The following is a 23,793-nucleotide window of genomic DNA, read 5'->3' as shown; positions in this document are numbered from 1 at the left end:
CGCCACTTTTCATCACCCACAGTGCAGGTGTAGGCCATCACCAGTCTGCTTTCTTTTGCTGAACGGTGTGACCTGAAAGCACTTTCATTCCTACTCGGTGATTCTGTACCACAGAGCACCTTCGCGACCTTTTTCTTTGTTTACTGGCTGCCGTTTTCTCTTCTTGGGCTGCCCGTGCCAATGTTCTAGTTTCACAGCATAGGACAAATGTCAAATGCAGATTGCTGCTGCTGTACCATGTACCTACCGAGTTTCCTGTTTGTATAAGAATCAACTGCTTCACGTCTTTATTTTGTGTCCCAACTAGGACATGATCTCTTAAAAACCCACTTGTGGGAAGAGCAGAAAAAGTCTAATCCCATCTCAGGGCAAACGTACTTTAATTTTAAGAGGAGTAATTTTAGGACATTAGTGCTCTGAAACTGGGCAATTACTAAGCCCTCTTATGTCACTAGCTGAGTGAACAGCCCCTTCCAAGTCCCCTCCTCACCAGGAGAGGACCCTTACAGGCCAAACAGAACTAGTGCTATTAATCCTTGGGGAGTTGAAAGCACTAGGTCTAATAAACATTTGTTGAATGTACCAGACATGGGATGTCTGTAAAATCCCAGGAAAAAGCGAATTTCACGAAGTAGCCGAGGATTTTTAGAGACTGTACCGTCCACACACCCTGGTACACCATGAGGGCATGTCAATGTCCATGCCTGGCATGAAGCTTCTGTCACCAGGCACATCATTGGCATGCTTTTCTCTTAGGGAGTAGTGGGACTGAAACTTCGAAGCTCAAGGTGAAGTTTTTCTCCCATCTTCAGGTGTTATTCGGAACTAAATCACTTTCCACCCCTGATTGTAGAGTATTGCTGTGGGTATAAGTCAGTATCCTCCTGTGGATCCAGTTTGTTGAGTCCTACTCCAGTGAATCAGAGTAGTTACATTGCTAATTTGATGCAGACTAATTCCATCTGCAGAAACCTGTTGACTCCAGATGTAATCAGGCCATCCCTGCTTCTGATCCTCCCTTCCTAATATCACAATCCATTTAGAGTGAATGGTAGTCGAGAGCGAGGACATCACCAAGTTGGTGACCAAGGGCCTACACCCCAAAATGAAGAGAGAGTCTGATTTCAGCCAAATCTACAGTACCACCAGAGTTATTTGCTGGGCAAAATGGCCCATTAAGGAGTTAAGTCAGCAGGAGGCTATGACATTTGTGGATCTCTTGGATGCTAAGACTCAAGCAAGTGGTATGGCTCAAATCCTCTTTGGTTGAGAGCCTGTCCAGCCACGCCTGGTACCGGTACCTATCTCCATAATGCTTCAAAGTGGTACCAGCTGAGTCACTACCAGAGGCACCAGTGCCAACATTTTTGGCACACAATATACCAATCTTACCAGTGCAGATCCTGGGTGCTGCCTATATTCTGGAGAATTCAGCTGGGCACTCAAATTCTGTGGACATACCCAACAACCTATTCATCTCTGCAACGCTCCACAAAAATATGAGGTTGCCTGATCTGGATTTGGCTCCAAACACTGATGATCATGGTAGTGTGGACATTCATCCAACGAAAATGTATTTTTCTATTCTAGCAAATGCACTTATAGCAGTATCTGTCCCTCTTACGATGGTGGGATTTTTTTGTGCTGTTGACAGCCTCAGCTGTCTCCTTAAAAACCTTTGGTCCCAGCAGAGGACCAGATATTTATGAACTGTAGAAGAAGCCTTACTCCAGGTTCAAAATCTCAAAGTTTCTGGGCAACAAACGCAGGTCCCCCAAGGACAATGTCATCTTTGTCTCTGGGAACCACCACACCAAGTCTGCGGTGGTAATTGCTGCCTTACGGAAAAATGTGAGGCTTCACTGTCTCCTTTCTACATGGAGGTCAACTGTCTAGAGAACTGTACCTAAAAGATTTACAAGTCTAGTGGTCTTTTTGTGAGATATGATAATGCTGATTGTATCGTAGCCAGCTGTGGTCTCAAACTCTTGAACAATTTTGACGTATTTGCCTCTCTCATACCAAGTCGTGTTCCAAGAGGAGTAATGTTTATTCTCAGTTTGGGCCAGCAATGCATATGATGTTAAGCATGGCTTAGGTCTTTCCACTTGAAGAAAGAATCTCATGACAAAAGCCATTGATTTGTTTAGTGGAAAGAATATGTTTGACTTTTGCGTATATGATGTGCTGCAGTAAACGTCTGGTGCTGTCCTGCCCGAGTTACTTTCTGTTGACACCAGCCAGGCCCTAAACCTCCTGCCAACCAAGGTTTGCCAGTGTTTGAAGGCCAGAAGAGCCTTTTTTCCATCCGAAACCTTGGCCAAGTGCCTCTTCTTGGGGTTCATTGATCTTGGTTTCAGAGGAGACATTTCTGGGGAAACTTGAGTAGGCTCCTCAACTGACTTGGGCTTCGCTGTCCCTTAAGTGTCCCTGTATCATCTCCAACGGTGTTGTCAGCAGGGACACAGGCCACTCCAGTGGAAGAAGAACTTTCCCCTCTACAACCACCGTTAGTCTTAAATCTAATTCCTGGGACTTCCTGCAGTTCCCTGCTGCTATGATATACAGCTCACTTAGGAACTCACAAACAGGAAGTGGTGTGGGCAGACCACATCATCCACATTGTCTCAGGCCAGAGGTGGCGGGGCACTTCTATTTTTCCGCAGCTCGTGGCTATTTCTGCCTGATTGACAGCCCATAGTGTGGGGTGCGCCCCGGCACATGCCTGGGCGAAGAGCAGTCCCATCCAAGCCCAGAGGAGGATAGGCTGCCCTCTTCTTTTTCATCTGACCTTCTTCCCTCCCCGTAGAACACTCAACTATACGCTCAGTTCTGGCATTCCTGCTGGGGGCACTCTACTCCCTCTCAACCTTTGCAGAGTCTTCTGCCTAGACGGTGCATGAGTGACTGGACCATGGGTGTGTTGATTTGAAGGCCTCTCTTTGTGGCTAGCTTGGGAGTGGTGGGGTGGTTTCTGCTATCAGTAAATTGTCCTGGCAGGGTGAGTGATCTTTGTTTGTTTAACTCACTTGTCTGTCACTATTGAGGCCACCCCATCCTCAGAGATTCACATAAAAACTTCTTGAAAACATGGAGAAGCCCCTCCTGAAAAGTGCCATGAAACCTGCCTTGTCCTTCAAAAAGGGTCTGTCTTCCCTCTTCCCGTATTTCATCGCAAAGAAGGACTCCATCCACTGCTGGACGGTTTACACACTCAATAAAAATTCTCTTCCCCCTTTCCATTAAAGGTAAACAAGCTGACAGCAGTTCAGACCATTGATTGGTTCGAATTAATGAACCCCCACGATGCATAGTTTAATCCTCCCCTTTGTCAGATCCAGGAGTCGATCCTCAGGTTCTGTAGTAGGGGATCTCTGTGTATAGTCATAATCTAGTGAATAGTCCCGCCCATGTGCGTGGACCCCGGAGCAATAAAAAATAATCTCTAAAAGGTGACAAATCATGCAGACCTGCATACACCTTTAAGAGATAATTTAATTTAAAGACAGATAATGCAGCCTATACCCACAGGCTGCACTGTCCAGTACTTCAACTAGAATTCCACCAACATCCACAAACAGCACTGCCTGTCTAGTTTTTCTCCACATAGGAAAAAACCCTGGCTCTACCAGCAACAGCCTCTGGAATGATAGAGAGGAAGGAGTGGACAGACAAGCCCCATAGGCTGCCATTATGTGGCTTAGAACAGGATACTGTGCCTTTAAGAAAACTTTCCAGATTTCCAGAACTTTCCCCAGTATCCCAGAATGCCCAGCAGGTCCCATTTACTTTCAGTTCTTTTTTCCGGCTCCTGCTAGCAGGACCCTGGAGCATTGAGCTCTCCCTTTTTCAAGGGTTTATTGGAGATTTTGTGTATTTTTGTCGCTTTTTCAAGTGCTTAGTAGCTGGTACTGTCAACATGCCTGGCTTGTTCGACAAGTGCCCGGAATGTGGTAGAAAGAAGGCTAAAACTGATCCACACGAGGTGTGTATAGGTTGCCTTCCCCAGTCCCACGTGCCTGAAGACTGTACCATCTGCCACTCGTTCTCAGCCAGGACCCTGAGGGACAGAATGAAAATCAGGCTTCAAGTTCTGGAGGAGAGAAGACTGAAGGCACCAGGTGGGTCTGGAGGGGCTGATTTGGCCCATACTGAGGCCTCTGGGGGGCTCCTCAGGGGCAGGAAGACCAGTAAGCGCTCCCACTCCCCGTCGAGGGCGTCGACGGCGACGTCGAGGAGGATGACCACCGTCTGTTCGCCGTCCCCCCAGGGCTCTGGGGAGAAGCGGCGTCGACGATCGGCGTCGAGGGACTTGAATAGGCCGCCGTCGACTACATCGGCGTCGTCGGCGACGACGCCGTCCTCGGCGCCGTCCGGCAGCCGGCGTCGAGATCGGACCCGGCGTCGGCGCTCGCCGTCGAGGGGAGATCGCCGTTCGCCGTCGATGAAGAGGAGACGGTCGACGTCGCCGCCGAAGAGGAGATCGGCGTCGAGACGCTCGAGGTCGAGGAGATCGCCGTCAAGGAGATCGCCGTCGAGGCACAGGTCGCCGTCGAGGCACAGGTCGCCGTCGAGGCGAGGGTCGCCGTCGAGGCGAAGATCGCCGTCGAGGCGCAGGCCGCCGTCGACTACATCGGCGTCGTCGGCGACGACGCCGTCCTCGGCGCCGTCCGGCAGCCGGCGTCGAGATCGGACCCGGCGTCGGCGCTCGCCGTCGAGGGGAGATCGCCGTTCGCCGTCGATGAAGAGGAGACGGTCGACGTCGCCGCCGAAGAGGAGATCGGCGTCGAGACGCTCGAGGTCGAGGAGATCGCCGTCAAGGAGATCGCCGTCGAGGCACAGGTCGCCGTCGAGGCACAGGTCGCCGTCGAGGCGAGGGTCGCCGTCGAGGCGAAGATCGCCGTCGAGGCGCAGGTCGCCGTCGAGGAGAAGGTCGCCGTCGAGGAGAAGGTCGCCGTCGAGGAGAAGGTCGCCGTCGAGGCGAAGGTCGCCGTCGAGGCGAAGGTCGACGTCGAGGAAGAGAGACTCACCGGACTCGGTGTACTCTGTGGTGTATACGCCTCCTCGGATGCCTCCGTCACCTCCTCCCCTCCCACCGCCTCAGACGCCTCCTCCACCACCACCACCACCAACGCCGCCGCCTCTGCCTCCACCACCGCCACCGCCTCCGCCACCGCCTCCACAGCCGTGGACACTGCCTCCGCCGCCCCCACCTCGGTCGCTGCCACGCACTCCAGTGGGACCGCCGCCGGTTCCCCCGCGGTCGGTTTCCCTTCCGAGGTACCCGACTCCGCCGCAGGGAACCCCGAAGCCACGACGCCCGCGGTCGCCGGGCCCGGCAAGACCGGCGGACAGGCCGAAGCCGAAGAGGTCGCGCTCCCGCTCTCACAGGAGGAGAAGGTCACGGAGCCGTGGACGGTCATCGTCGGACTCAGGACGACGCCGTAGGAGGCACAGGTCCAGGTCGCACACGCGCTCCTCGACCAGAGACTTTTCCCCGACGCTGTCGGACTCACCGGGGACCAGGGTGTCTCCGGTGGACGATTTGGTCTCTTTCCAGGAGGTGCTGTTGAGAGGGGCAGCAAAGTTGGGTATCACGGTGACGGTTCCAACACCCACGACGTCCGTGATATTCGAGACGCTCCATAAGAAACATCTGTCTCGCCCTCTACTGCCTCTTGTACCAGGACTGGTGGAACCCGCGTTGGAGCTGTTCCTCACTCCCGCAACGACGAAGGCCGCCCCCTCCAGGCTCATGAAAAAGTATAGGGCCCCGGAGTCGGACCCTACCTTTTTGAGAGTGGACCCGAAGCCGGATTCGGTCATCGTGACGGCGGCGAGGAAGCAACATGCGACCGCCCCTTCGTCGACGGTCCTGCCAGACAAGGAAAGCCGCTGGCTGGACTCTGCGGGCAGGAAGGTGTGTGGGACCGCCGCCACCACCATGAAGGCGGCGAGTGCAGGGGCTTTGTTGGGCCGTTACGACCGGGCCCTGTGGGAGTCCCTGCAGCAGTATGCGGACCTGCTGCCCCGGGACAAGAAGGAGGACTTCTTGGAGACAGTGCGCGAAGGCATGCTGGTTTCTAATCAGGTGATCGGCGCAGCGGCGGATGTATCCTTGCTGGCCGCCCACGCATACTGTCATGGCGTTCACCAGAGGCGGCATTCGTGGCTGCGACTGACGTCCCTCAAGCCAGAGGCGCAGCAAAGAGTGGCCAACCTGCCCTTCTCGGGGGAAACCCTGTTCGGGAAACATGCGGATGATGAGATGGCCCGCATGAAGGCGGAGGCGGAAACCCTGACGGCCGTCTGGTTGGAGAAGGCGGAGAAGAAGCGCCCGTTCCAAAGGAGGTTCGGGTCTTCGGGCAGAGGGCGTGGGCAGGGTTCGGGACAGCAGCAGCAACAACAGCAGCAGTTCCGCAAGCCCTTCCAGAAGCGCCAGAGGGGTGAGGAGGCCAGCAGGCTACCACCACTACCAAGGGCCCGGCCGGGTCTCGGCCCTGAGCGGTTACTTCCCCCTCAACTGTTACCCATTCCAGTGGGGGGAAGCATTCAATTTTTTCCGGCAGAGTGGAGAAAAATTACTCAGGACAAGTGGGTGCTGAATATTGTTTGCAATGGATACAGTCTTCGGTTTATCAGCCCGCCTCCAGCGATTCCGCCGGTCAGCTCTCGATTCCAGCTGAGAGAGCTCCAGGCGGAGGCAGACATCTTGTTGAGAAAAAAGGCGGTAGAGGAGGTACCTCTGTCTCAAAGGGGAAGAGGTCTGTACTCTCGGTTCTTCCTCGTTCGCAAGAAGGACAAGAACGAGTTCAGGCCCATTCTGGATTTGCGACAGGCAAACAAATGGATTCGCAGAGAGAAGTTTCGCATGCTATCGTTGCACCAGATTTACCCTCAGCTGCAACGGGGAGACTGGCTCTGTGCCATAGATCTACAGGATGCGTACTTCCATGTGCCCATAGCACGGAAGCACAGGAAGTTCCTGCGATTCCAAGTTGGCGCCAATCACTATCAATACACAGTACTGCCGTTCGGGCTAAAGTCTGCGCCCAGGACCTTCTCGAAGTGCATGGCGGTGGTGGCAGCGCACCTGCGGAGGAACAAGGTGTTTGTCTACCCGTATCTGGACGATTGGCTGATCAAGGCTTCATCCTTCTCGGAAGCGCAAGATCACTTCCGATGGACGTGCGCTCTCTTGCACAAGCTGGGGTTACACGTCAACATGTCCAAATCGATCACGACTCCGGTCCAGTGCATACAGTACCTGGGGGCCTCCATCGATACGCGGTCAGCAAGCGTGTCTCCTTCGGAGGAGAGACGGTTATCACTCCTTCGGAAGGCTCAGGACCTCAGGACTGCTCCATCGACGACAGTGAGGAAGGTGTCTTCTCTACTGGGATCGATGGCCTCCTGTATCTTCCTCACGCCTCACGCACGGCTACACATGAGACCACTGCAGGAGTGCCTAGAGGATCAGTGGGATCAGAGGACAGGCTCTTGGGACGACGAGATACGACTGTCGCTGCATGCTCTTCAGTCTCTGAAGTGGTGTTGTTCGGCGGAAAACCTCCTCAAGGGGGTTCCCTTCCACAAGGACATTCCCACGACGAGTGTAGTGACGGATGCTTCTCTCCAGGGCTGGGGAGCGCATTCCGGGGACTTGCAGATTCAAGGAAAGTGGTCTCCTTTGGAATCGACGTACCACATCAATTTCCTGGAACTCAGATCTGTCTTCCTGGCACTGAAGGCCTTCCTTCCGTCCTTCCAGACCAACTCGCTGCTGATACAGACGGACAATACAACCACGATGTATTACCTCAACAAGCAGGGGGGGTCGAGATCGCGCACTCTGTCGCAGGAGGCGCAGGCGATCTGGCGCTGGCTGCTGGCCCGAGGACTGACGATTACGGCCACGCATCTGCCAGGGGTGCAGAATGCTCAGGCGGACGCCTTGAGCAGGCTGACGCAGGAAAACCACGAATGGGTCATAAACGACGAAGTACTAGGAGAAGTCTTCGCAAGTTGGGGGACTCCAGACGTAGATCTGTTCGCCACCGCCGAAAACAGCAAATGCCGAGACTTCGCATCCAGGTACTACCAGCGGGGGACGCTGGGGAATGCGCTATGGATCGATTGGTCGAACAGCTTTCTGTACGCTTTTCCACCCATTCCCCTGATTCCGGCGGTGCTCATCAAGCTGTCCCAGTCCAGGGCGCGGATGATCCTGATCGCCCCGGAGTGGCCCAGGCAGTGGTGGTTCACGGACCTTCTTCACCGGTCTCTCCTTCCTCACATGCGGTTGCCGTGCAGGCCGGACCTTCTCACGAAGTTCGGGGGGCGGATGGTGCACCCCAACCTCTCGTCTTTGAGTTTGGCGGCATGGCTCCTGAAATAGTGCAATATGGCCATCTGAATCTACCAGACGATTGTATGAACATACTGAAGGAGTCTAAACGACCTTCCACTAGGACATCCTATGCTTACAAGTGGAAGAGGTTCTGTATCTGGTGTAAGTCCAAGAACTTTGACCCGACAACATGTAAGGGAGATGTCATCCTTCCGTATCTTTTACATCTGGCGCAGTCTGGCCTTAATTTCCATTCCATTAAGGTTCATCTGGCTGCCCTGACTGCTTACAGGAAATGCCCTTCACAGACTTCCTTCTTTCAGATCCCTGTGGTCAAGGATTTTTTGGAAGGCTTGAAGAAAGTGTTTCCTCCCGTCAGACTTCCCTCGCCTTCCTGGGACTTGAATGTGGTGCTGTCCAGACTGATGAAGGAGCCTTTTGAACCCATTCACAAGGCTTCATTGCAGCACCTATCCTGGAAGGCGGCGTTCCTAGTGGCCATTACATCGGCCCGCAGGGTGAGTGAACTTCAGGCATTATGTTGTCAAGAACCTTATACTGTATTTCATGATGCTAAGGTTGTGATGCGTACTCACCCTAAATTTCTTCCTAAGGTTATCTCTGATTTTCATGTCAACCAGACCATAACTTTACCTACGTTCTTTCAGAATACCTCCTCGCCAGCGGAAAGGTCTCTCCATTCCCTGGATGTTCGGAGGGTGTTGAAATTTTATCTGGATAAGACCAAGGATATTCGTAGGTCTGACAAATTGTTTGTTAATTATGGATCAGTCAGGACTGGTCTTGCGACCTCTAAGCAGTCCATTTCTAGGTGGATTGTGTCCTGCATACAATTGTGTTATCAAAAAGCTAATAAGACCTTAGGGGGTAAACCTAAGGCTCATTCCACCAGGGGCAAAGCTGCCACGACGGCTTTGCTGCGTAATGTTCCTATTGCTGAAATCTGCAAGGCGGCCACTTGGAAGTCGGTCCATACCTTTGCTGCGCATTACTGTCTGGACTCGGATGCCAGGGCAGATGCTCAGTTTGGGCAGGCTTCGCTGCGAAATTTGTTCGCACAGTAGTGGGTTTGTCTTGTTTGTTCTCCACCGCTGCTGTTCTGTGGGGATGGGCTTGCCATTCTATTCACTAGATTATGACTATACACAGAGATCCCCTACTACAGAAGGAGTAGTTTCTTTTCTGTAACTCCAGTTCTGTAGTAGGGGTATCTCTGTTATAGTCATAAGCGCCCGCCCTCCTCCCCGGTGGAGAGATAGTTATTCATATGAAGAATGCTACAGGTCTGGCGTGTTACGCCTTCAAAAAGAACTGAAAGTAAATGGGACCTGCTGGGCATTCTGGGATACTGGGGAAAGTTCTGGAAATCTGGAAAGTTTTCTTAAAGGCACAGTATCCTGTTCTAAGCCACATAATGGCAGCCTATGGGGCTTGTCTGTCCACTCCTTCCTCTCTATCATTCCAGAGGCTGTTGCTGGTAGAGGCAGGGTTTTTTCCTATGTGGAGAAAAACTAGACAGGCAGTGCTGTTTGTGGATGTTGGTGGAATTCTAGTTGAAGTACTGGACAGTGCAGCCTGTGGGTATAGGCTGCATTATCTGTCATTAAATTAAATTCTCTCTTAAAGGTGTATGCAGGTCTGCATGATTTGTCACCTTTTAGAGATTATTTTTTATTGCTCCGGGGTCCACGCACATGGGCGGGACTATTCACTAGATTATGACTATAACAGAGATACACCTACTACAGAACTGGAGTTACAGAAAAGAAACTACTCCTTCACAGCTGCGAACCTGCACTGTCAGCAGCATATAGTTCCCGCCACAAAAACGTGTACTGTGATGACACTTGTGTGTGACTACAGAAGATTCACTGCCACCATTATCTAAATGTATGGTAATGGCCTCGTCCAGAGCCTAGGCTACACACATCTTGTATCTTCTACTAACGACCCTTTTCAATATTGAGTTCACCAAGCACTTCTCAAATGCTCTTCAACACCATGCAGGAGGGGTAAATTCTTTAGGGTCATTATTGACACAGAGGGCGCAGCATACGCGGTCACGTCACTCTTCTACCATTATTTAAATTGTAGACCCCCTTACCCAGCCTTCCAGGACCCTGTCCTTCCGTGACCACAGCTCACGGCTTTACCAGATGGACATTACCACATTTAAATGTGCTGTTGCCAATGGAAATGCGAGGGCGTCCAATTTTCTCTGACCTCTCTTCAGTTACAGGACAAATGGGTCCTATGGTATCCCAGGCTCCTTTATGCATCCTTCCAGCGCTTTAGTGCAGAGCCGAGGTGCTACAAGGTCTGCTCAGGCAGCCTCAAGGCCACGGGCCTCCTACCCTGGGCTATTGAGGGGCACCTCGGTCAACCTCGCAAAAGGTGAATCTAGGAAGTGGGGCCCATCCGTGTGGGTAGCACAGGTTCCTCCTCAAAGTTTGGGGTCCACCGGCAGTTTTAAAGCAGCACGAATGTGTGTGGTCACTGTTCTCTGAGATTGAATGTCGAGCTATGGGCCACATACTAAGAGTGGTACATATGCTCCCCCAGTGGGATACGTATTTTTTTTTCGGATGCTCTGGCACATAGTACTTCTGTGACCTCATGTTGATGCTGTGAAGTGACCTATGTCGAAACTGTCACCAGAGGTGGTAAACATTGTAGCTTTTTCTTATCTTGCTCCTAAAAAGTTGTGAATTGTCACTCTTTCCACCTGCAGTGTTCAGGGCTGAAGATTCCAATACTCATCGTCACCTGACAGAGTTTGTGGGTCTGGATATTGAAATGGCTTTTAATTACCACTATCACGAAGTAGTGGATGAAATTGCGGACACCTTGGTACAGATCTTCAAAGGACTCCAAGAAAGGTAAAATCACTCCCCTTTCTATTATCTGGTATGTTTATGAATGTGGGTAAGCTAAAAATAATAAACTGTACTGAATTATAAATTCCCTGATGTATTATATGTTATAATCCACATTGGGTATCCACATTGGCTGGTATCCACATTGGCTGGTAGTGGAAGAAGAGAAATGCATTACCCTTGTGTTATGTGAGGTGAGAAATATACAGCCTGAGACGCCCCCACCAGCTGCCGCCATCACGCGCCTCTTATTGTAACTGCCATGTCAGTTACTTACAGACCCAGTTTGGGGTGGAGGTGTTTCTGTTAGAAGATTCCACTTGGCAGGATGATGGAACAACGAAATTGGCTTCTTAATTCTCAGATTTATTGCCTGCAACTGCTCAGAGAACCTGTAGACAGAAGTCTTTGATTTTCAGTCCCAAATTCCCTCCGGGGCAATCATTTTACAGTTGAACTTGCCACAACTGGCGCCATTGCTGTAGATGCTTGGGAGGATGTGGAGGGCGGGGTGGGTCGGGGAGCTTCTGTATTTTACAGTTTGTATGAGCAGGCAGAATATGGAAATATGTTTTTGTGGTTTCTTCCCATTTTAGTATTCCAATTGGTGCAGCTGACTTACTTTCCAAATATTAGTAATGTAGCATATAGAGTTTTAGTAAGATTATAAGGAAAATATTAAGTATGTGGTGAGTCGCATCCTCCTTATTGTAAGGTTCAATGCCACAAATAACAAAGTTTAAGTGCTTTTTTTAAATGTAAGTAAATCATAGAGCAGTCTTGAGAGCGTTGAAGTGTGGGGGGGGGGAGGAGGGCTCAACACATTTTCAGAGAGACAGAGAGAGAGTGCCGAAAAAATTATTTTCTCTGGAAATTATTAACGAGCAGTCCCAGCCATCAAGTACTGTAAAAGTGTGGCGGCGCCCTCTTCTTTTGGACCCCAGTTCCAGGCCACAGCTGTAACCGCTAAGGTTTGCGTCCTCGTCACTCACTGCTCTGTGTTACACGTTTACCAGGTATTTCGTGTTCACGGTGCGATTGTAGAAGGCTGCCATCTTGGATTTACCGTCAGTGATTTAGCACAGTATTTTTTTCTGCGCTGTAAGGCAGAAACGTGTTTATGACAGACAGTTACTAGGGAACCAGGTTTACAAAGTAGTATTGCATCTTTTGAAGGTTAACAATGAATAGAGGGACGTTTTGACAGATGAGTTAATCCGAGCAATAATAACCTTGCACGTTTTGAAGTCTGGAGTAGGTTTACCGCCTCAAGCGGTGGGCTTTTCCCGCATGGCAAATGTAATGTTCAGCAGTTGCACTGCGCCTGGGCGAGAGCAGGATGTGTGAAATCCGTGGGGGCGAAGAAGCCTGAAGTGGAACAAACTAGGCGGGCTCACCAGCTATCGGCGCATAAAATATTTAGAATGTTTTAGTCTTTTGTTCCCTCCTCTCACATTGGTAGTACAAATCACAAACTCCACCGCCATAGGCTTTCACCTCTGCGGTTTCAAATTGTAGTCAATGTTTAAGAAGAGAAAAACATTTTTCTAAATTGCATTAAAAGTACGGTACGAAGGCAAACCCAAGATATTTTTTCCTTTGAGAGATCGGCGGCAGTGTGCCTTTCCAAAGCACCAACGAACGAGCTAAGGTAACAGGCGCATTTAGTATTCTCACAGTAATTATGTCTTAAAATAGCTCATCGAACATTTACGATTAAGGAATAAGCATTAATAAGAATTTTAAATTCTATGCCTGGATGAGAGACCTGTTTTCGTGTGTAGAGCACAGTGTGCAATAATGTAAAGTAGGGTTGTGAGGCGGCATGATTTTCTTCTGTGTTCACTTGCCCCTTTCATTCTGCCTTTACGGGGGGTTATAGAATGCGAATTTTGCAGAATCAACTCAATGTACAAGTCTTGAATCTCATACAGTCACAAAGTATTTAGATTGCTTGGAATTTCATGCCATTAACTTCTGATTAATTTGGCAGTTTGTATATACCTTTTTAAGTCTACCTAGGAACCAGGTTTGGCTGTTTATTAAGCTCATGTTTTCCCCCAAAAATCATAATAACAATATTCATAGCATGAGGCTGCAGGTGTGCCCACTTCAAGCCATTGGCACTCTCCCCTGTGAATAACAGCATGCGCACAACTCCCTAAAAAGTAGTCCATTTCTGTGACAGGGTTTGTGGGCCTGTCTCTGCTTTCATTTCATGTGTTTTCTGTTTATTTTTACGTTTTTTTGTGGCAATACATGCATGCTACCTTGAGACAACAGCTTTTTTTCTGTTTATTACTTTTAAACTTGTAATGCTTGTTGGATGTGTTTGCAAAAGTACTAAAACCCAGGCCAGACCTATTGGCTTTGCCAGTCCTTATTTAAGTCAGGTAATGTTACACAATGAGACCAAGAGCTGGGCTCTTTGGTCTAAAGAGGTGCACCATGTGCTCCCACCTTTACTGAGCATAACTTTAGTAAGGGCTTTGGGCTGTAAAGGGCTGGCATTGGTGGCAGCAGCATTATAGTGGCTGGACAGACCTTTTTAGCCATTGCTTACCAGGAAGAGTTGTCTACTGGCCTCTTCTGTGTTTTTAAATTGGTCTGCCAGTTCTCTGCAGACCAATTGGGTCCTTCCTTCACGCCATCCATTTGTGACATGGATGATGCGTATGTGTAACCTATTTGTGAGTTGTACAGTGTGGCTGAAGTGTGCATGCTACATGTCGGTGTGGTCAGCCAGGAATCCATTTTGATTTCCTGCACTGGAGTGGTACCTAAGATAGAGGTTGAAGAGAGCCCGGACAGCAAGTCAGTTACAGGGCTCCTCTAAAGAGTTCATAAGATCTTTTGTAACGAAAGCAGCTTAAAGGTGTAGAGTGGAGGAGACAGAGGGTCCCTTTGAGGTGTATGGAAAACTATTTCCCAGAAATGCTACTCCCAGCAAGTTGGGAGGATGTTTGGAAAGGAAGCCTCTCCTTTTGTGTTATGGTGTTGGGTTCCCTTGACAAGAGACCTCCAAGTCCATCCCACCCTCTGGCTGACACTGTGAGACAAAGACTATAGTAAGACTAGTCTATGACTAATATGCAAAAGGCTAAGATGTAACGTATACCATGGCTGGGCCAGTGGAATACCCAACATGTCTGCAAATGTGGTATATGTATCGTGCATAAACTCGCTGCCAGCGTACCAAGATTTCTTTGCATCCAAAATTTGCGTCCCATAGCAGTGGAGAACAAGAAACTCTGTGCTCCAGGGTTGGAGCCAACTTCAGTTTGCCAGATTCAGGAACAGCAACCTGCCAGGAGAAGCAATGCTTAAGGGAAGGAACTGACTGCTCAGTGTATGGATGTGCCCAGAAACAAGAGCATCTGTAACAGCTGAGCAATCACAGATGAACTGCACTAATCCTGCAGTTTTCTGTCAAAAACTTAGCCCCTGTGAAGGTTTGAACTTAGAAAGTCTCAACCGTATTCGGCGGGTTCGTCAGAAAACCCAAAGCAAATGGGAAGACCTTGATGCTAGATCTAGGTCACTTATTGCCATTGCCAGTTACTAACATCTTCGTTGAGATCCCTGCAACATGCGGTGGTCTCTGCTTTGTTTGAGTAGTGTGCTTTTGCTTGCACCCAAGTAGACTCCCCCCCCCCCCCCTCCCATTCCCCCCCCCCCCCCATGAAGACTCCAGATCCAGCAGAATTCGGTCTCTTATTCAATCAGTGTCCACAAAACCCTGCTTTCTTTCACAAACGGCAAATTCACCAGATACCACAGAAGTGATGCTGGGCCGTGGCAGAGCAGGTGTAGTCCCGCTTCGTGGGCAGTGTGGACAGGAAACCACCAGGGGCAGCTCAGCCTTTGCCCCCATTTAAAAAACAACAGGCCTGGCTTGCAGTGGACTAAGAAGACAAAACCTAGGTAAAGTACAATGGCAAGCAGGTCAAACTAATAGTACCCACATTTTTTTAATCCCACAAGGGCAATGTATCTGAACTTTATCTGAGTATATTGATAGCAGTTTTGCTATATTTGCCTATGTCAGAACTGCCTGTTTCATGTTTATAGTAAGTATTTTCTTACTAAGTGTATACCATAATAATACCCTCTAACATTTATGTATATTATTGAATAGTAAAGTAAAGTACTTTTTCTTCTAAGTAAAACGACCTGGCCAGACAATAAATTGTCTTCTATTGTATGTCTCATTGAGTTCTAAATTTCTACACCACACCGCATCCCAGAGTAAGCCTGTGACCCGAGGGGCAGGCAATAAAGGGGTGTACTTGGTGCTCAGTTTTGGGTCCGGTAGTAAAGTAAATCCCCATGATATCTGTGGTGAAAGGATTTAGCTGTTACACATGGTGCCCAAGAACCCTTGATTGATCTGGGACTCATGAAAATGTCTGTTTTCTGAGTAATGTGCAGTTTAAAGAACTCCGAGTCAGTGATGAATTTGTATTCATGTTGAGTTGTGAGTTGACGCTTTCCAAGTTCAGATTGGAGAGACAGTCCTGGATGTGATTCAGTTTGATGCCATTGGCAATGGAGATACATTCTTTCTTGATTGGGATTAGTTCCAAGTAGGTGCTTGACAACAATACTTTGATGATGCAAAGGGGTTCTTTGAACTGGTCAATGTTTTGGACCATGGAGCAGATCTGAAAGAAACACATTAGTTATAGATTCCTTACCTTAGAATTACCCCCAGGCGTCAGACTGAATCCGGAAAGATTTGTTGTCAGCAGTGCCTCTGCGCATCGGAAGGTGGCGTCGGTCGGGTCCGCGTTCGGCGTCGTCGCCGGGATGACATTGCGTCAGCTACTTAGACACCGCCCTCGCGAGCTGACGTCAGTTCTTTCTTTTTCTGCGCCAGCCAGTGCAGATCCGGGAAAAGCGGTACCTCAGTCATTTTTTGACTACCTTTTTCTCGACTTTTGTCGACGTCTTTTCGAGTCTTCAACTCCGTAGGTGCAAGAGGGATGCCCGGGTTTAAGGCCTGCGGATCCTGCCATTGCATGATGTCGGTGATTGATCCGCACCGCGTGTGTCTTTTCTACCTGTAGCACGACCATGACCCCCAGTCGTGCTCTGACTTCCAGTTGTTGACGCCGAAGGCTTTGCGCGAGCCGTCCTGGAAGCTGCTCGAACACTGGCAGTCGGCTCCGCGCCTATCGAGGTCCCAGTCCAGAAGGAGGTAGAGGGACCGGTCGCGGAGCCATCGTCATTCCGGCTCGAAGTCATCCAAGTCTTCGCACTCGGGTTGGGTAAGTCGAAGCATAAGAAGAAGTCGAAGAAGCATCGTCGCTCTTTGACTTCTCCTCGTCGATCGGCCAATCCGATGAGGCACGTGGGTAGTGCCACTCCCGCGGCTCCGCGAGTAGAGCCTGAAGGGTCGACTCCGAGGTTCCCTCCCTTTCCGGGACCCGGAGCGACGCCGCCCAGCTTCGAACGTTCTACGAGACGATGCACGCCATTTTTGGGTGGACTGACCCCCCCGGCGCGCCTTTGGTCCCCGTGGACTTAGTTGGGGGGCCTAGGTCTTCGCTGCCGGCGGTTCTGGCCCCGGCACCACGTGCCCCCCTTGGATCCAGGCCTGGATCCGGATCGGCGCCGGTTGACCTCATTACACCTCCACCGGCGTCGCTTCCGACAACACCACTACTGTGCCAGACGCCGGTCGGCCCCCTGGCCGGCGTCGACCCCAACCCCCTTCCCGACGTGGACACGGAGCTGGACCGGTGTCGTCCGACACTGGATCCGGCGCCGGGTGGGGTTTTCGTGCCCCTGTTCACTTCTGGGGCCTCTTTCCAACAATAGTGGCACCCTGAGGAGGATGAGGAGGACTGGGAGGGGTCAGCGGACCCTTTAGCTGACCAGCTTGAGCAAGATCAGGACTGGAGAGAGGAACTGGGGGATGCCAGCGGTTTTGACACTTCACCCGACCATGGCATGTTGTCTCCTCCTACCGTGGCTACGGAGGAGGAAGCGTCATACGCTGTGGTGTTGCGTAGGGCGGCCGAGGCTCTCAACCTCGAGCTTCCTACGGTGGCTGTCAGGACTAACCTCCTGGTTGAGGTGCTTCAACCGGCGGCAAGCTCTTCGGAGACCCTGTTTCCGTTCAATGAGGCCCTCACTTACGTCCTTTTGGGCACGTGGTCCAGGCCCAACACGGGGGCTCCCGTGGACAGAATGATCGCCCGACACTACCGCCCGGCCTTGGGCGACCCCACTTTCCTCTCCCAACACCCCACCCCGGAGAGCTTGGTGGTCCAAGCCTCAACCTCCAAAATCGCCTTCCCTACCGCTCTGCCGGAAAGGGAATGCAAGAAGCTGGACCATCTTGGCAAGAAAATGTATTCTTCCGCTAGCTTAGGACTGCAGTCCGTAAACACTGCATGTCTCTTGCATGGTTATTCGTACTCTGTTTGGGATAAAGTGGTGCAAGTGCTGCCTCAGTGTCCAGAGGAGGCCCGGGCAGTGCTCTCCCAGGCTGTCGCCGCAGGGAGAGATGCAGCTAAGTTTACAATCAGTTGTGGACTGGAAACTGCTGACTCTCTGGGCAGGACCATTTCAACGCCGGTAGCACTGTCGTAAATAAAGTATTACGCACTCATAATTTCTATAGGTATCAATAGGATCATGCATAAAGCAAGAGGCTGAGTCCGTGGTATCAGGTTCAAAAGGGCTTTATTCCAATAACTCGAGTTATAGGGAGAATGGTTCCATCACCACAAGGGATCAGGAAGGGTCTTCTGCCACTTTATTCACAGAGTACAGTATATATACATTCCATATTATACGTAAGCAGGAGCGCTTCAGGCAGAGCAAGAGAGAATGAGATAAGAGCATGTGGGCGTGTAAGTAGGCGTGAAGGTGGGTGTCCATGTGGGCGTCCACTTGATGAGTCATAGGTGAGTGTCATAGGTGGGTGGGTACCTGGAGGGGGTTGCGTGATCAGCTGGAACTTTACTGGAACTTTGCCTTACTTGTGCTCAACTCGAGCATGACGTGTAACTGGGGGAAGGTTGCTGTGCAGCCGGGGAGTCTGGAAGAGAGACCTTCAGTGTCAGGACGACCAGCACATCTTGTATTATCTGATATCTAAAGTCCGGAGCAGGAACTGATCTGTGACATAGGTTGCCCATCACCAAGAGCCGATGTGGCTTCTATTTCTTTATTCACTGCGTGGGCCTTACATGGGGGCTATGGGTTTTTCACTGACGTGAGCTTTGCAATCACTGAAAGGGAGACAGAAAGGCTAGGCTCTATCCTTTGCAGGCGGGTTTTGTTTATTCCTCCTTTTCCAGGCAGGAATGTGATTCAGTAGGAGTAAGCAGATAACCGTGCTCAATACTATCTCGGCACCCCGGACTGGGCCCCTTTGGCTGAGGCCCAAGTGTGCGAGGCCAAGGATACGCAGCTGCAGCTCTCAGAGCGTCTGAGGCCTGAAACCTCTTTTCGGGCTCCGGCTGAGCCACAAAATGGGCTTTCATGAAAATGGCACGAGTGCAGGAAAACATGATGCAAAACGTGTAGGCCTCAGTGCAGATTTGTCGTTTCTCTCATGGGAGACTTGATGGCAGGCCACGTTATAGCATAGGCATCATGGTTGACAGGCCATGGAGGGAAAATGCATGGCGTACATGCATGTACACGAAACGTTGGGGAACACATAGGGGACACATAGGCCTTTTCATAATGTTTATTTTCTCATTCCCTCCTTGTCCCCTAGTGGACCCTTCATGTCACATCTATTCTCATGAGACAGTCGATCTGTTCTTGCAGCATTATTTTTCCATTTTCAATGCTTTGTATATGGGGACGTGGAACACATGCAGTAGCACACAGGCCGCAAATGGCCGGGCCACACTGCAGACATAGACAACAACTGAATACCATTAGTAGTATGAACCCACAGACGGTCAACACTTTCCATCCCCATGCCGATATTACTCCCCAGAGCCAACTGGACCAAGTCCACGTGCCTGGGTCTTGATGTATGCTTTGGGCAATCTTGTGGAGCCTTGTTATTGCTTTGTATACAGATGGTGCGTTATTAGGAATAAAAACGCAACAGCTGGAGCCGATGATTCTACAAGCCCCGCCCCTATCCGCCAGGATGACGTCAAGAACAAGGCGGTTCTGAAGAACGACCATTCTCATAGCAGACTGTTCCTGGGTCAAGTTCCCCAGGGCTGATGCAGTCTCATTTACAACTGTTTCTAGAATCCTTGTTAGCCTGCGGATAAGTTTACTATTCTGGACGGGACCTATGAAGAAAAAGAATCCTTTGTTGAAATCTGTATATTGCTCCCAAGCTGTCTCGGTCTGGTCAATGCCGGAGGCATCGAGCCCTCGTCTGTGTCTGATAAGTGCTAGTTGGGGATCTTGATGATAGTTCGATGGGGCCAAGAAAACGTGTGGTAAAAGAAATGATATGTAGCACGTCCCACCCCAGTCTAAGGGCAGCTGTACATAGGCTGTCTGGCCGCAAATAAAGTAGGTGTGTCGTGATGCTCTGAAATAGGACTTTCCTTTGTCTTTAAACTCTATTATAGTATTACACTCGCTGTGCCCCAAATGTACTGAGCCTTCTTTTCTGACACACAAGTCCCCTTTTACTGGCAGGATTGTAATTGAGGATGGACCTACATTGTGTATGGGCTTGACATTCAACATTATAAAGTCGAGGGTCGCATTTCCTTGCTGATACTCTTCATTTTCTAGATCTGTACCTTTTCTTTGGGGAAGACCTTCTTCGTCTGGGAAACATGCTTCATTCATGACTTTATTCAAGTTACCCCATACCCAGTCACCCCTACACTCCTTGTCTTGACATTCTTTGGCATCACCGTTGATGGATGTCATCAAGGCAAACCATGCTCCGCAAGAACCATTATGGGAGAACGGAAAAGGGAAAAGAGGCAACACTCCCTTCACCTTCTGATACGGGGGAAGTCGGCCACAGACCCAGCAGTCTGTAGCATTGCTAGTCTGATGTGAATGGTGCAGCATCTGAATAAAGGTATTGTTGCGCAGGGCAAGTCGATAGGATAGCTCATAGGATGGCAGATCACTAAATGTATGCTTTATGGTATCATTAGTGGAGGAGTGTAAGAGTGAGGCAATAGGAGGAAAAATAGCATGTAGTATTAAGCTGATACATATTATCGTGATGCACAGAAGAGATAGAAAAATCAAAGTCACTATACATCTACCACGTAATATTTTACAGTATTTGCTTTTCATCTTGCTCTTTTTATGATTATCATTGTCCGAGATCTTATGCAAGTCAGAATACATGTTCAACCGATTCACCACCTAGTGGACTTAATTGATCAAACGGGGTCTGGCTTTCTAGATCTAAGTTTAGCTTTGTACTCCTGCTGAGGAGTCTCCTCTAGTAAAGGGGGCTCAAAGTCTGAAAAGTTTGTTTCCTTTTTAAAAGAGTCGTTATTCCCGAAGTAGCGCTTGCAGTGATGTATATGCAGCCATCCTTTCCGTCCTTCGACTTTAACGGCTGTCCTTGTGGTCAATAGCACTAACTTCGGCGCCTTCCACCTCGGCTCAAGAGGGCTCGTCCTGTCAAAGTTCCTTATTAAAATATAATCCCCAGGAGCGATGGAGTGTTCCTTGACCGGGGTGTTGTCAGGGAAGGCGGCGGCAACCTGCGAACGACAAGAGAGTAGTGCAGACATCAAGGAAGCCAGGTAATCTGTCAGCAAGTTACTATCAACATCAGTAATCTTTTTAGGCATCGGAGTGCCCCACATATTCGGTGGCCTACCAAAGACCACTTCGTAAGGAGATAAGCCAGTTCTAGAATGGGCTACCATTCGCATGTAAAAGAGGGCAACCGGCAGGGCTACCATCCAATCTACACCTTTTTCTGCACAAATCTTTGCTAGTTTTGTCTTTAAGGTCTGATTGTGCCTTTCTACAAGGCCTGCTGCTTCAGGATGTCGCACACAATGAAACTTCCAGGTATACCCTAACAAAAGGGACACCTGCTTCATGAGTTCAGAGGAGAAAGGCTGACCGTTGTCGGAATATACGACACGCGGTAATCCATAACGTGGGAAAAACTCTCGCACCAATTGTCTGGCGGTAGTTACAGCAGTATAATCAGGGACTGGATAGGCTTCTGTCCATCTTGTTAGTGCACATACAACTACCAGGACATATGTGTAACCTCTACATCTGTTCATTTGGATATAATCCATTTGGAGGACTTCAAAAGGATGGTCAGGTGGAGAGAATCCACCTTGTTCCACCGGAATGCCTTTACCTGGATTGAATTGGCAACAGATCATACATGTTCTGACCTTTTGTTTCGCTGCTGCACGCAGGTGCTTGTTGAACCAGATATTCTGTAAGCTGTCTAGCATTGCTTTCTCTCCTAAGTGTGCAGGACTATGTGCGGTATTTATGATCACTTGTACCATCGAATCAGGAAGAAACCATGTTGCTTTACCCTTAGTCATCCAACCCTGATCAGTCAGTACCCCTCCTTGTTCCGACCATTTCTTTAATTCGTCTAGAGTAGCATGTGTCTGTATGTCTTGTACATCCCTGGAAGGATCCCTTACTGTCATGGCTTTGGTCATTGATGGTATCTGTGAGTTCGTCATGTCTAGTGGGGTCTGAGCTGTCTGTTTAGCAGTTCGGTCTGCCAGATCATTGCCTTGAGAAATGGTATCTGTGGCTTTAGTATGTGCTTTGCATTTCAGGATAGCTATGGCTGTCGGTAAATGTATCACTTCCAGAAGGGCTTGTATAAGGGGGCCATGCTGTATCTTGGCCCCGTGAGAGGTCAAGAAACCTCTTTCTCTCCATAGTACTCCAAAATCGTGAACTACCCCGAATGCATATTGTGAATCGGTGTAAATGTTTACTCTCAAGTGCTTAGCTCTTATGCATGCTTGTGTCAGAGCGATGAGCTCTGCTGCTTGTGCTGACAGTATGTCTATTCTTTTAGTCTCTATGATTTCAGTAGCAGTGGTCACTGCATACGCTGCCACTAATTCTCCTGCCCCCGTCCTCATGCATGAGCCGTCAACATAGAGTGTTAGGTCAGGGTCTGGGAGTGCAACATCTGTCAAGTCTTGTCTTGGTTTAGTCACGGTATGTATCACTTCAACACAGTCATGTGGTGCAATGTTTTCTGTACTAGAGGGCAAAAGAGTAGCAGGATTCAGTATGTTGCATCGTCTGATCTCTATGTGTGGTTGAAATAACGTCAGCTCATAACCTGTCAGTCTCGCTACAGTCAGGTGTTGGGTTTGTGTCCGGTTCAAGAGAACCTCCACTGCGTGCGGTACTTGTACTGTCAGGGGGTGGCCCAGCACTATCGAGTCACTTTGTCTTATGGCTAAGGCCGTTGCTGCAACAGATTTTAGGCACGCAGGCAAAGCCTGGGCTACTGGGTCCAATGTACTAGAAAAATAAGCACAGGGCTTGTGTTTTCCTGCATGATCTTGTGTGAGGACAGATAGTGCTGTTCCATCCCGCTCTGTCACAAAAAGCATAAAAGATTTGTTGTAATCAGGGGTCGCTAAAACTGGTGCTTGACATAAAGCTCTTTTTAATTCTTCAAATGCCACAGTGTGTTCTTGTGTCCAAGGGAGGACATTAGTAGAAGCTGCCTCCTGTGTCGTCAACTGCATTAGGGGCTTGGCTATGTAAGCATACTGGGGAATCCACTGCCTGCAATATGAAGTGAGGCCAATGAATGCACGTACCTCCTTTTGTGTCTTGGGCTGTGAAAGGCCAGAAATCAATTGAATACGTTCCGGTGTCAGTCGCCTACCCTCCTTGGATAGCAAGTGCCCAAGGTACGCCACTTGCTGTTCACAGAATTGTAACTTCGAAGGGGACACTTTGTGCCCCTTGTCAGCCAGAAAGTGTAAAACCGTGAGTGATGCATCTTCGCAGTCAGTTTCTGATCTTGCTGTGATGAGAATGTCATCTACGTACTGTATCAGTGCTGTAGTGGTAGGCATATGAATACTGTCTAGTTGTCGTTTGAGTGCCTGACTGTAGATGCTAGGACTCTCTGTGTAGCCCTGTGGTGCTCTTGTGAATCTGAGGCTGCAGCCTTTTAAACTGAAACCAAAAAGATATTGGCTGTCTGGATGTATTGGGATACTGAAAAAGGCGTTCTTCAGATCGATAACTGTAAAGAACGTAGCCTCTGCGTCAATAGCAGTCAATAATGAAGAAATGTCCAGGACCACCGGGTACTGTGGGACTACACATTTGTTCAATTCTCGCAGGTCCACAACTAATCTATAGACAGGTGGTGCTTTGGGATCAGTTCGCTTAAGAATAGGAAGAACAGGTGAGTTGCATACGTTTGAATCAGTCTCCACCACCACCCCTTGTGCAATGAGTTCGTCGATTAATTTCAGTAACCCTACTTCAGCCTCAGGTGGGATCTTGTATTGTCGTATCCGTGGCAGCACTACTCCTGCTTTGAGGGTGACCTGGTGTGGTGTAATGTTCATGAAACCTACGTCAGTCGGACCTTGTGCCCATAGG

General features: G+C 49.6%; 1 protein-coding gene across 1 annotated transcript in view; it reads left to right on the top strand.

The window, feature by feature from the left end:
• The window catches only part of DARS1 (aspartyl-tRNA synthetase 1), a 416,054-nt gene that overhangs the window by 336,051 nt on the left and 56,210 nt on the right, over positions 1-23,793 (top strand). The window contains exon 12 of the mRNA XM_085647532.1: positions 11,103-11,250. Within this exon, the coding sequence (XP_085503658.1) occupies positions 11,103-11,250 (148 nt within the window). The remainder of the gene's footprint in view (positions 1-11,102; positions 11,251-23,793) is intronic.

This window comes from Triturus cristatus, chromosome 3_2 (genome assembly GCF_964204655.1).
Source record: "Triturus cristatus chromosome 3_2, aTriCri1.1, whole genome shotgun sequence".
Lineage (NCBI taxonomy): Eukaryota > Metazoa > Chordata > Amphibia > Caudata > Salamandridae > Triturus > Triturus cristatus.
The sequence above is the reverse complement of the archived record's forward strand: the minus strand, read 5'-3'. Positions and strand labels throughout refer to the sequence as shown.